Below are 13191 nucleotides of genomic sequence, written 5' to 3'. Positions count from 1 at the left end.
TTCAGTCCATGTAAGGGTCCTTACTTGTACTGTGAACCTTTTGCACGAGTCTAAAGTGCTCACCTTGGCCACAGTCACTATGTCCTCGAACTGTGTTCTCAGTTCCTCCTGGCTGGCTTCTGTGAAAGACTCATCCTGGGTCTTTTTGTATAGCAACCTGGCCTTGGCGGCTAGCTGCTGCAGAGCTCCTGTGTGATCCTCTGCCTCAGAGACGACGGACTGAAAGTGGTCCAGCAGGGAAAACTTCTCCTTCAGGCCGGGCTGCAGCTGTACAGGATGCTCTACTTTCTCATCTGCAGTTTCCATCCACTGCTCCAACTGGCCTTTCTTCTCCAGATAGTCATTCCATTGGTCAATCACAGACTCCAGCGTGCTAGAACAAGTGTCACACACTGTAAAATTGAGTTTCAGCTTTGGCTTCTCTACCAAAACACAATTATTGCACCAACAAATCTATTTAAAGTGCTTTGCTGAGTATTATTGTGAGGAAATGTTGCAGGGAGTGTAGGGAGAAACAACTTTTTTGATCTGCCACAATTAGGGTATAGTTACTTCAAACAAAATTAATGTATGTTAGAATTTGAAGCAAGTTGCTACATACACATAGACACACACACACACACACACACACACACAGACATATATCTTCCAAATGCTAATTGTCTCAGATAATTTATGTATTACATTGTTTTAACACTGTCGTTATGAAAGCTCAGTTCTACACTGTTAGTTAAATTCTTCTTAGTACGTACCAGGTCTCAGATTTTTCTTGTGCTTAATCTATATTATTAAAATCAGATAGTAATCAGGAACATTTAAATTTGAGCGATTTTCCTTGGGTAAATACTATCATTTAAGACTGTACATGTATAATGTCCAATTCTTTTTTGTTAAATATGTGAATGAATGAGGACTCAATATATTTATGGAAAATATAGTCACAAATTTAACAGTCACATCACCAGATTTCCTAATAGAAAAATAAAAATGCTCTCCAGAATGACATAAGGAAATGATATAAGGAGTTTTATAATAATCTCTCCTTTCTTCTCCTCTCCTCTCTTCTCCTCTGTTCTTCTCTGCTTTCCCTTTCCCTCCCTTCCCCTGCCTTCCTTTCCTTTCCTCTCCCTTCCCCTCCCTGTTTTTGCTCTCTTCTCCTTTTCCTTCCCCTCCTCTTCCCCTCCCCTCCTCTTCTCTCCTCTTTGCTTTTCTCTCCTTCCCTCCCCCTCTCTTCTTATCTCATTCCCTCCTTACTTTCACCTTCTCTCTCTGTCACCTCCCATGACACCACCACCACTCAAACGCAAGACCTTTAACTGTCTAGGAAGCAATCAGCTGACTAACACACTATCAGCTCATGCTGAGTGAATGCCCCTAGTGTCTCTTGCATAGCACTCTCTCTATTTTGGAGTCAGGATAACATCGTCAATGAACTTCCATTGCTCAGAGTGATGCTTCTATATTAGCATGACCCTCATTATGTCAGCTTGGAGTCCCGTCTTTTCTGAGAGTCTATAAAATGTCTACATCGATGTCATCATACTCCAAGAGTCACCAAAGTGACCTTCGGCCACAGCTGAGGGTCTTTTGAACACTCTTGGCAATGCAGTCTGAGTCTGAGCTCTCTGGAGCGTGCACTCCTCCCTAGCCTCTGATCTCCTAGAAGGCAAAACAGGATTTTGTTTGGGCTCATTGTTTGCCACAATCACTTCAACAAGGAAACCACCCAGCAAGTAGCTGTCGATTTAATTTCTTGCTGAAATAAGAGTCAGAGCTCTGAATCTGTTTCCCAGATTTAACATTTTATTGTAATATTTGAAAAAAAAAAGTTCTCCCACATCCCTATTCAGTTCTGCAAAGCAGAAAGCTGGTCAGTTGCCAGGCACCAGGAAGTTATTTATGCTCTAGCAGCCCTACTATAGAATGAGGGAGCCCCACAGGGTCTGACTCTTTTCTTTGCTGACCACTAGGAGTTATGATGAGGATGCAATGTCTTGTTTGTCTGGACCACTTTCTCTTAATGTAAAAACCAAGAAGCAAAGCAAACAAGCAAGCAAAACCCCCATTAGTGTTAGGGACCCCTGCTATTGCCTGTATGGTAGGAGACAGCCGTAGTGGGTTTTCTGACCTGCGCTGAGCCTCTATCTGCTCTTTATGTATTTGCTGCAGTCCCTTGGGGATCCACTTCTGGAGTGGTGGGATGGTAGAGAGCATTCAGAATATGGATTCTGGGCTGTGTTTTAGTCTAATTCTCAGTGGTAGTTATTTACCAGACAAGACAGCTGTCTATGTACAGTAAACTTGAGAAGAGACTCTTGGAAGGAAGACTCCTTACTCTTATTAATAACACACAAGGAAAAATACCTTTCTCTACTTCTCCATCAGTAACTGATACAGGGCAGGCCTGGGCCCCTCTCCTCTTTTCCCTTCTTTCTTATAGACTAAAATTATTTTTTAAATGACTCAGAAACTTCTGTATGTTAATGGTGCCATATTGTATTTCGATACGTGGATATGTGTGTTTTAATCAAGCCAAACACGCCTCTCTTGACAAAGCTCTGTGTTAATGCTATGGTGAGTCTTTTCGCTGCATTTCCTCCGAGGGTTTTGTGTACCATATAATTGTGATCTTTCCTCATCCTGCTATGTATGGAACAGCATGGCACATTCTCTGCTCTTATCTAACTATATTTGTATACACGGAGCATCCTTTCCCATCTTGCCTCCCCAACACACTCCCTGGTCTCTGGTAATCACCATTCTACTGTGAACCTTTATAGATTTCATGCATGAGTGGAGCTAGACCAGAATGCAACAGCTCTAAAGACTTCCCAATTGGTTAATGACTGGCAGCAGAAGAACATTCCCCACTTGGTAGAATTTCATCTCTTAGCACTTAGCCACTAAATACCTGGCTATCTGTATCATTTGGATAACCAGAAACACTCCACACATTTTTTATCACCAGTTAGGTGTGATGGCTCTGGGATGAAGGACAGATGTACACTTTAAGCGTGGTTGTCAGCACTATAATTTAGCAACAATTCCTTGCACATGTTTTTAAACAGCTAAGAGCTATTAAAGAATTGTTTGACTTATTATTAAATATTTCTAAAAATATTATCTGCTTAAAAAGAGCCATTTTCCCAAGCTTGTGTTATGTGCAAGATTCCATGAGAGACGCTGGGGTGAAGGGTGGAGGTTGTGAGATTGGGGGGAACAGACAAAAATATTTTAAAAAGAAAGCACACAAGCAAAGCATACGAACATATCGGTACTGGTCTTCGCCCCGTGGGGGATGTAACGCAGGCAAAGACAGGCGCGCCTGCACACAGCAAAAGTAACACGCTTGGCAACTACCACAGGCTGCCTGGATGCTGTGCCAGAACCTCACGGAACCTCTGGGTTTTATTTGGGCTAAGGAGCACTTAGAGAAGATTGTGGCACCTCTGTGCATGGACCGCAGAACCCATGACGCCAGCCCATGTCGTTTTAAGCGTCTCCAGCTGAGCCTGAATCGCCTGTTGACCCTCCTGGTTGCTGCTTCTTGAGGCCTGGTCCCCCTTGCCGATGGCCAGATTCAGCTTCACTTCTCCTTCACCTTTCATAAGGAGAATGTCCTGGGGAGGGAGAAGGAAATGTCATTAGTGGGAATATGAAAACCTGCTGTGCTGAACAATGGCTGCTTCCTAGATCCAGAAGACCAGGGTCTGATAGTTCAGTTCACAAACTGAGTTTAACCCCCAGAACCCACATAAAAAGGCTAGGACTAGTGGCGTGTGCCTGTATCCTTAGCCCTGGGGAGGCAGATCCAGGATTTCCAGCCAAGCCTGCTACAGGAGCTTCAGGCTAATGAAAGACTCTCAGAAAACATGGTGGCTGGTGACTGAGGAATGACAGCACCACAGGCATGCACACACTTAAGCATGCACTCCCCATCTCCCCACCAAGATAACCAAGGTAGCAATATTTCACTGTAAAATGAAAGCAATAAATAGGCCTAGATCCTAGGTTAGAATAATATAAGCTACACATCAGAAGTCTAGGGTCCAAAGATCAACTTAAATTCTTGGAGAACTTTAGGCCACCAGCCAACAATTACAATTTTGTTGACTGGTTTCAGTGAGTGAAAATTAATTTAGACATGAAGATACACCTTCACAAAATATAACCTCTCCTCCCTTCATTCCCTGGCTGATTCCCATTGCTCAAGGTCATGTCTACCAGAGGTTTATCTGCTTTGCATTTACAAAAAAAAAACTCTCGTCACTCCATTTACAGCCTAGACCTACGCTCTACAGGAACAATTCACACTCTGGTCTCTGGCCTCCTGAAACACAGGGACTAACCACTGTTTCTGTATTCCCAGCAATTCTCATAGTACTTGTAATGGACTAAGTACTTAGAAAACTTTGATGGCTAACTACTGAATGAAGCAAGCAAACAAGCCTAAAGCTATTAAAACAAAAAATGTTTCTTTTTCCAAGAGGAGAACAAACACTTTCTCTGAGTATTTAATCCATTCCTCCCCATCTCCCACATTTTCATCTGACACTTCCTGGACCACTGGGGCCAATCCTAGCCGAATTGGAGCAGTGGGCAGCGGTTGTGAGCTGCGCGTACCTGGATCTGTGACAATCGTCCCTCCAGTGTCTCTTTGTTCCCGAGGGTGCTCTCCGCACAAGCCAACCTGTCCTGCACATCCTTCACCCGGGCCCACATGCTCCGCGTGGCTTCCTCCAGCGCCTCGTGCTCCTGCAGGGCCAGCTGACAGCTGCGCAGCCTCTCCTTGGTTGTTCTGAGAAGGTTCTGGTAGCTGGTAAGGAGCTGGGTGCTCCGGCGGCCTCCCTTCCCCGCACTGTGGCCTTCTTCGCTGAGAAGCTGCCCTCTCTGGGAGAGCTTGTCAAGAGACTCTCTGGACAAACAGAATTTCTTTATTTAGTCCCAGCATTCGGGATCCAAGGGAATAAAAAATGACTGTTGACACTGGATCGGAAACCAGACAAGAGCTCATGGCTGATATGACTTTAACGTTACAACGCTGGGGACCAGCCTGGCTGCCTGCCTTCTTAGTGTAGTCAACACACGTCAGGGAATCTGAGTCCATTTCTGCTGTCTTTCGAAGAATGCAGTGCAGAAAGGGGCTCATCCCATCTCGCATCTCTCTGTTCCTGTTTGATAGCCTAACTCTGTCCCATGATCTGTTGTGGATGTTCTGGTTTGAATGTCAATTGTCCCCCATTTGCTCATGGATTTAGACACTTTGTCACCAGCAGGAGGCGGGACTTGCTGGAGGAAATGGGTCACCGAGGGTGAGCCTGGCTCCACGTCTCACTCAGCCTGTGCTTCCGGGCTAGTGACACAGTGTGTCAGGATGGCTGGCCTGCTCCTGTGGCCACACATTTGCCACTGTGATAAACTGGATCACCTCGAACACTGGTGCCTGCCAGGTATTTTGTCTCAACAAGACAAATACTTAACAGAGTTCACATCTCTCCTTCATAACAGTTCTGCTTGCCCATTGCTTTCAGAGTTGCCTCTTCATCAACTCAGCACAGGAAGCCCACGCCACGGAAGCCCGGGACAGGCAGGCTATGTGCAGGGTTGCCATGCCCTCCCTCTGTGCCTACTCACAGGTCACCACTGTCTTGTAGCCAAGGGAACTGCATCCATCTGCATCCCCGGGACCCAACAATGCTCAGCAGAGACAAAGGAGGAGGAAAGCTGCTTTTAAGTGTCATGGTAGGAGCCAGTGAGCTTCTTTGGTGTACCTTCAATGCTGGGTCTCTCATGCTGTGGAGCTATGTTAACTGGGTCCACGGGGGCAGGACTTTCAACCCCAGCATGGCTTGGTTATAATGTTCTGAGTTCTTAGTGTAACTTGGTCGGCAGTTTTTTTTTTTCCTTTTAATTAAAAAGTAATAATTTGTGATCATGCAAATGTGTGGCTTATAAAGTGACATTGTGGCTCATGTGTAGTGCACAGTGATTGAAGCAAGCTGCTTGATGATCCAGCACCTCACATTCTTTACATATTTTCCATTTGAAATTATTTTCTTAGGGATTAAAAAAATGCAACTATTTTTAGCTACACTCACATGCACTTAACAAAACTGCAACTGAAACAGAACAAAACAAGAGATCCCATGTTCCTTGTAGGTGGGAATTCTGTACCATTTTGCCTTCGTCTCCTCATTCTCCTTTATTTCAAAGCACCTGGAAAAAGCAGTCAGGGAGGCTTAAACTTCCCATGAGCACACTTGTCAGGGAAAGCCTGGGTGCTTGGCAGGAATGAGCTGTCTTGGTCAGAACTGAGGATACCTGGGGAAGCTTGGTCAGTGAAAGTGCTCATCACAGATGCACAGGACCTGAGATTAGATCCCCAGAACCCACATGAACCTCTAGACATGCTGACACATGCCTGTAATCCCAGTTCAGGGAGGTAGAGACAGAGGGGTCCTTAGAGTTCTCTGGCCAGTTAGCTTAGAAGAGATCTTGTCTCAAAAACTAAGAGGGAGAATAACTCCTGTAGGTATAGGTTGGTGACCTCTGGCCTCTACATTCATAAATGCAGACATACATAAACCACACACACACACACACACACACACACACACACACACACACACACAAAGCTGGTGAATATACTAGAAAATATACTGGAACACAATGTGTACCCTCTACAGCTCGGCGGGTTTCTGAGCAATTCCTATGTAAACAGCAACCTTTAAGCCACTCTGAGATACAATTACCCAACATGGCTCCTTGTCTGCAAGACACTAAGACGTTTGTGATCAGTCTGCTCAGTGAGCAGGGAGGTGGGTTACAGGATATGGTATACCTATTATGGGTTACATAACAACCAATATAAGACATTTCTTTGCTACTACAAAATCATTTGCTCAATGGATGGTCGCAGGTCTTTATGATTTTTCCAAAGGATATGTCCCTCTAACTTTTAAAGATTGTCCTGCTAATTTTTAAATGTTTGGCCACTTGCTGATAAAAAATGCCCAGGAGATTGGGAGGAGCAAGCAGGACCCAAGGGTAGCTTGGGTCCGTGTGGTGGTGCACTCTCATAATCCCAGCATTTGGGAAACTGAGACAAAAAGATGGTTAGTTGGAGTTCAATGTGGACTACACAGTGAGACCCCAAAAACCAAAGGAGGTGACAGAGCACGGGAATCTGAGTGAGGAGCTTTCTGCTGCTGCTGGAAGCGGCAGTTTGTAAGGAAAGACCTAAGTCCAACACACTGGAGATCGCTTACTGGAGGCCCTGGAGCACCAGAGAGTGACACTCCAAGAATTATGTGTCAACGCTGCAATTATTAGAAAAACAGTGAAGGCCAGGCTTGGTGGTGGGCACACTTACAACCCCAATGCTGGGAGGTGGGGGCAGGGAGATGGCCTCTCCGGGACTCGCTAACTAGTCAGCCTAGTGTGCTTGAAGAGTTGCAGGGCAGTGAGGGAGGTGAGCGGTGTCTGAGGAACAACAGCTAAGGTTGCCATCTGTCTTCCACATACACCTGCATCCATGCATGCCGGCAGGAGGGGGGAGGGGAGAGAAGTACAAAAAAGACAGTGAATTTTGTGATGGCCCTTTTCTCCTGTGCAGTTTTAGAATAGTGATGTCAGGAGAGAGTGATGACTATAAACAGCAGCCTGTCAAGAAATAGGGTCAGGAACAGAAATCATTTCAGGGGAGGCAGGTGCTGGCTTGTTTATATTATGGTGTATCCATCCAAGATTCGGAAAGAAAAATAAGGTTGGTTTTCAGAAAATTAGTAAGAGCCATACTATTGTTCTCTTCTGTCAACATTGTCTGTTTTTCCAGACAATGGGAGCGGGAAGATGGGAAGAACTGAAGTCCTTGAAGGGTGCCCAGAGGCAGAACCAAAGCGCACCAGGAACACATCTCGGTAATACCAAAGTGGAGTGCCAACAAGTACCGTGGCTCTAGGCCCCTGAGTCTCAGGGCTCCACATCTGCAGATCTGACTACCAACCTACAGAATCTATTCTTTGTTTTGGTTTGGTATTCTGAGACAGGGTTTCTCAGTGTAGCCTTGGCTGTCCTGGACTCACTTTGTAGACAGGGCTGGCCTTGAACTCACAGAGATCCCCTTGCTTCTGCCTCCCCGAGTTCTGGGATTACAGGCATGTGCTACCACACCCAGCTGCTCTGAATCTGTATTTTAAATAATTGTGTCTGCACTGAATGCACACAGACTTCTCTTCTTCTCAGTACTCCCTGAATCACACACAACAGCTACTTCCATAACCCCTACTTTGTAAGTAATCAGGAGCTGATCCGTATTGTGGGGGATGCAAGCAGGATAGATGACATAACATGTATGCCATGTAACTGAGTGCTCAGGGATCTTGATCTCCACAGGGGTCCCATACACAGCTCCACAGAAACTATGGAGTAATTTTAGTCATGACGCATGTTTTGCTGCACATTTGTTTGCAAGGTTGCTCTTCAAGACGGTGAAAACCAGCATATTGGGCCATAAACAGAACTCAGTGGAAATGGAGAAGGACTGTAGTTTTCTGAATTAGGCAGCTTTTGCTCAGGGTATAATTTCAGTGATTGTTTGATTAAGCATGGTGTGTTCTGTTCTTCTCTGCTTCACAGAGAAGCATTCAGAGAGGTCATTAAGGAGCCTGAGTTCCAGATCAAGCTGTCCTTCCTAGTGTACAGCCTTTTACCTTACAGCAGAGACAAAACAGAAAAGTGCTAGGAGTGGAGCAAGAATGTAAGGATGGAAACACTGCAGATGGCATTGGTGTCAAACGATAAGTGGACTCAACCCAGTAGAGGAGCCTAGGTAGCAATGAAGAGAGAGTACAGAGGAGAGGAATCGAGGGAGGATGAGCACCAGTGGCCACAGTTCTTAGGGCACTAATGGTACTGTAAGGACGAGTGAATGCGACATGGCTGGAAGCTACAGTTTGTGAAGACATGTATGGGAACTGGGGTTTCTATCTGTATTTTCTGTCATTGTGAATTTGTAGTTTTCTTTCCTTATGTCAGCTTCTTCTGGTAGTAATGAACACAAGCTAATCCCATAAAGGGAAGTGAAATATTCTTAATAAAATCCACTAAAGCTAAGCTGAAGCTAGAGAGAGAAGGGAGCAACCTAACTTCTTGAGCAAAGGCAGAGGGATCCAGCATATAAATGATCGACTTATATTTTCCCACACCTTGTGTAGAACACACACTTCCATAAAGAATACAGCCTGTTAGCTGAGACAGTCAGGAACAGAAGGAACCACAAACATTACAATCAACCAAAAACAGGCCAGTAACTAACTAACCAGCCTAAAACCACAACTCAACAACCCTCTCCACTTCTGCACCACACCTGGCCGCCAGGAGTTCTCCCAGAAACAGCTCAACTTTGTGGATTTCATGTTTCTTCTCCAGCACGTGCTGTTTGCTCTCCCCTAAGTTTTCCGTGTTCAGCCTTTCCTCCATCTCATGGATCCATAAGCTCAGTTTTCTGTGCTGGTCCTCAAAGCTAGAGGGAAAAAAGAAACATCTTAGAAACCTTTCAACGTGTCTGTTACTGTCCCAACAGCTGAGGTCACAACCTCATCTCTGCAGTAATTAAAGCCTCATGAATTTTCAACTTATATAGAGGCTTCAACAAGAGGTCTAGAAGAAACCTCTTGTGTCTGTGTGGAAGCAGTTCCTGTCAATAAAAGCTGATGGCCTATTAGCTGAGTCCAGAAATAGGGGGGAGTTCTGGCAGGGAGAGAGATAAAGTCTGGGATATAGTCAGAGACAGGAGATTCACCCCAGGCTCTCAGAAAGATGGACACGTGAAACTGTAGGAGAGGTAACTGGCCACACGGCACACATAAGATAAGTGAAATGGGTAGTTGAATTATGAGCTAGTCAGGGAATAAGCCAAAGCTATGGCCTAGGCATATATTCATAAATATAAGGAATAAGAGTTGTTATTTTGAGAGCTGGGATGCAAGAGGAAAACAGATACATTTACTGGTAAGATTGTCACAAGGAAGACAGCCTGATCCCACAGATGTCTTTTCTCCCTGCAGCAAAGAGTTTACCTTCTAGTAATATATTTTCTTCCACTGATGTGTGTTTGTGTGTGTGTGATTGATTGGACTCTTGATCCATGAAATTCAATAGCTGTTTTATACCAAGATTATCTCAGCAGACATGAATACAGAGGAAAAGAAATTGGTTCTAATACCCAAGTTAGCCAAATTGACTAAAATGGCATATAGCCAGGTCATTTATGATTACCAGTGGATATAATTCCTTGACTCCCCACCCCCACACAGGAAATGAAACCAAAAGAGCCTTTCAGAAGCAGCCATCATTCTTTAAATAAAAATCAGCCTTGCTTAAGGCAAGTCAACATTCATTACAATTTAAACTCACAATTAAACATTGTTTGTGTCTTCACATGAACTGTTCCCAAAACCTAGAACCCCTGCACAAATGTAGCCCATGGCAGTTCAGTGTCCAAGTGGGTTCCCTAGTAATGGGAACAGGAACTGCTTCTGACATGAAGTGATTGGCCTGCTCTTTGATAACCTCCCCCTGAGGGGGGGGGGAGCAGCCTTACCAGGCCACAGAGGAAGACAATGCAGCCAGCTCTGATGAGACCTAACAGACTAGGATCAGAAGGAAGAAAAAGAAACCCTCCCCTATCAGTGGACTTGGGGAGGGGAGTGTGTGGAAAAGTGGGAGGAAGAGAAAGATTGGGAGGGGAGGAGGAAGGGAATAGAGGGGGGATATAAAGTAAATAAAGTATAATTAAAAATTTTTTAAAAAGACAAAAAAAAAGTGTTTGGAAAGTGGTTCTGTGTGTGGTGAAATGCACATTTATTCTGATAACCTACCTCCCCAGCTCCAGTGCGCAGTCCTGGAGAGCCTGCTTGTCTTTAAGGCATTGTTTCAGGAAGGCTTGGAACTCTTCGTTGGCTTTTGTGATTTGCTCCTGGATGCTGCTAATAATCTGCTTGGGCAGATGTGCGTACAAAGTTTGCCCTTCCTGAGTCACTGCGTCCAGCTTGCTCTGCCCATCGCTGACTGAATCCAGGACACCCTGGAAGTTAAGGCAATAGAGATGCGTGCTATTGTAAGTGGGAGTCTTGATCACAGTGCTGAGCTGAGGTAATAAAGTAACCGGGAAGCAAAGCACAGTTGAGGGGGAAAGGTCGAAGGGGGCTAGATTGAGCAGGATGCACATGGTTGGATAAAATTAAGGCTCCTAACTGATGCAGGCAAGACAGGACAGCAACTGGTGCTAAGGAGAAATGGAAAACAATAGGCGGCCTAAGAGGAAGTTCTCATTCTCAGTCTTCTCCTGTCATGTGCCTTAACAGAGATCTTTTTTTTTTTTTTTTTTTTTTTTTTTGATGGCTGTTTCATGGAGTATAGACCGGTAGACCGGCCTTAACTTAGGAGCCTCTCGTGTTGGCAGTGTAGGTGCTGGGATCACAGGCTTACACCACCACAATGGGTCCCACTGATTTTTTAAAAACATAAACATTGGTTTTACAATACTTAGCACTGTGCTATATTCAGATAAGTAGCTATGAAAACTTGGCCAAAACCTCACTTGAACCTATGCTTCTGAAAGTCCATCTAGCTTCTGCTTTACAATAGCAGTTGTCCTGGATGAATATATTTTCTTCCATTAATAGACAGCAAATGGCCTGTAATAGCCATTATTCTGATTCAAATATATTTTCAAACTTAGACCCCAAACTAATAAAATAGAAAAAGACATAAGGTAATTTTTCCTTAAAAGCAGACAATAAACCACTCCTAGAAGTTTCTCTGTAGTGCTAAAAATATTTTTTTTTCTGCTACAAATATTAAAGTTTCATTTTGAATGACTTAAAGTATGGCCAGGTAGTTAAAAAACATGAAACAATTCCAATTGGCCTAGACAATTCCAGCTTGCTTTGTTTTCTCTGTGACTTCTTTTGTTGCATAACCCCTTCTGACTCAACAGCCCAACTCCATGATGGGAGGAAGGAAAGATGGACAAAAATGGTTCAGGCAAAGAAACAGTATAAGTCTGGCCCAGGGAAGTGTTTGGGGAAGGAAGAGTGTCATCATCATCACAGCATCATGTCAGATCACGGCATCCACACCAGATCACAGCATCTTGTCAGATCACAGCATCATGTCAGCCTCACAGCACCCACATCAGCTCACAGCATCCTGTCAGATCACGCCATCCACGTCAGATCACGTCATCCATACCTGAAGACTGTGGAGCCTAGCTTCTAGAACTTGGCTGTCCCCAGTTAGCTCAGAAGATTCTCTGGCTGCTGCTTTTGCTCCTAAAAACCATTCTTGGAATTCTTGCATAGAATCTTTTGAAAATAACGACAAGGAAAGATAAATCCAAAATGGTGAGTGAGCTCCTAGGACTGTTGCAATTAATTATTTCTCTATTTCATCCCTTTCCATCTTGCTTTGCAAAACATCCCAAAAAAGAAAGCAATCATAAAGAAAAGATTATAATGTGATCTACCCCCATGAATATTTATGGTGGAATGGAGAAATTATCTCAGAGATACTGAAAACTAATAGAGTACTTGGAAAATGTGATTTCCCATTATATTCCTTTATTTTGGGAAAAAGGTTATAAGAATGCCAGAAGACACATTCTCAGGAGTGTTAAAGACAAACACACACATGTTCATTTGTGTGTGTGCATGTGTGTGGAAGCTAGAAGTCTACAACAGCTGACTTTCTTCCACTCCAACTTTATTTTTTGTGGTAGAGTCACTCAGTGAAGATGGAGTTCATAGATGAAGCCAGACTGGCTGTCTACTGAGCTCCGGGGATCCACCCATCTCTTTCTCCCCAGAGCTGCGTGAACAGATGTGCACCACCAGAGTCAGCTTTTCATATGGCTGCATGGGATCCATGTGCAGCTCCTCATGCTTGAACACCGAGCTAATTACCCACAAGCCCTCTCCCCAGATCTGAAAGAAAGGTTTTCTTTATGGCCTTGGCAAGAACCACATTCTCTACTAGACTGGCTTAGAAAGCTGCTATGTTCCCACATCAAAGACGGGGAGTGCAAATTTCCTGGGCTATATGGCTGCCATGGCTATGGCTCTTTTTAGCATCCATGTATATAGCAACAATTCATTCTAGCATGAGAAAGTGTCCTTCGATATTTGGGCA

General features: G+C 44.3%; 1 protein-coding gene across 14 annotated transcripts in view; it reads right to left on the bottom strand.

The window, feature by feature from the left end:
* Syne1 (spectrin repeat containing nuclear envelope protein 1) overlaps positions 1-13191 on the bottom strand; it is a 459455-nt gene that overhangs the window by 242268 nt on the left and 203996 nt on the right. For all 14 annotated transcript variants that reach the window (XM_060373516.1, XM_060373529.1, XM_060373530.1 and 11 more), the window contains 6 exons: positions 12256-12368; positions 10881-11086; positions 9368-9523; positions 4624-4915; positions 3448-3620; positions 64-373 (listed from right to left, as the gene is read on the bottom strand). In XM_060373516.1, the coding sequence (XP_060229499.1) occupies positions 64-373; positions 3448-3620; positions 4624-4915; positions 9368-9523; positions 10881-11086; positions 12256-12368 (1250 nt within the window). The remainder of the gene's footprint in view (positions 1-63; positions 374-3447; positions 3621-4623; positions 4916-9367; positions 9524-10880; positions 11087-12255; positions 12369-13191) is intronic.

Source organism: Meriones unguiculatus, chromosome 20 (genome assembly GCF_030254825.1).
Source record: "Meriones unguiculatus strain TT.TT164.6M chromosome 20, Bangor_MerUng_6.1, whole genome shotgun sequence".
Taxonomy (NCBI): Eukaryota; Metazoa; Chordata; class Mammalia; order Rodentia; family Muridae; genus Meriones; species Meriones unguiculatus.
This window is presented reverse-complemented; position numbering and strand designations above follow the sequence as displayed.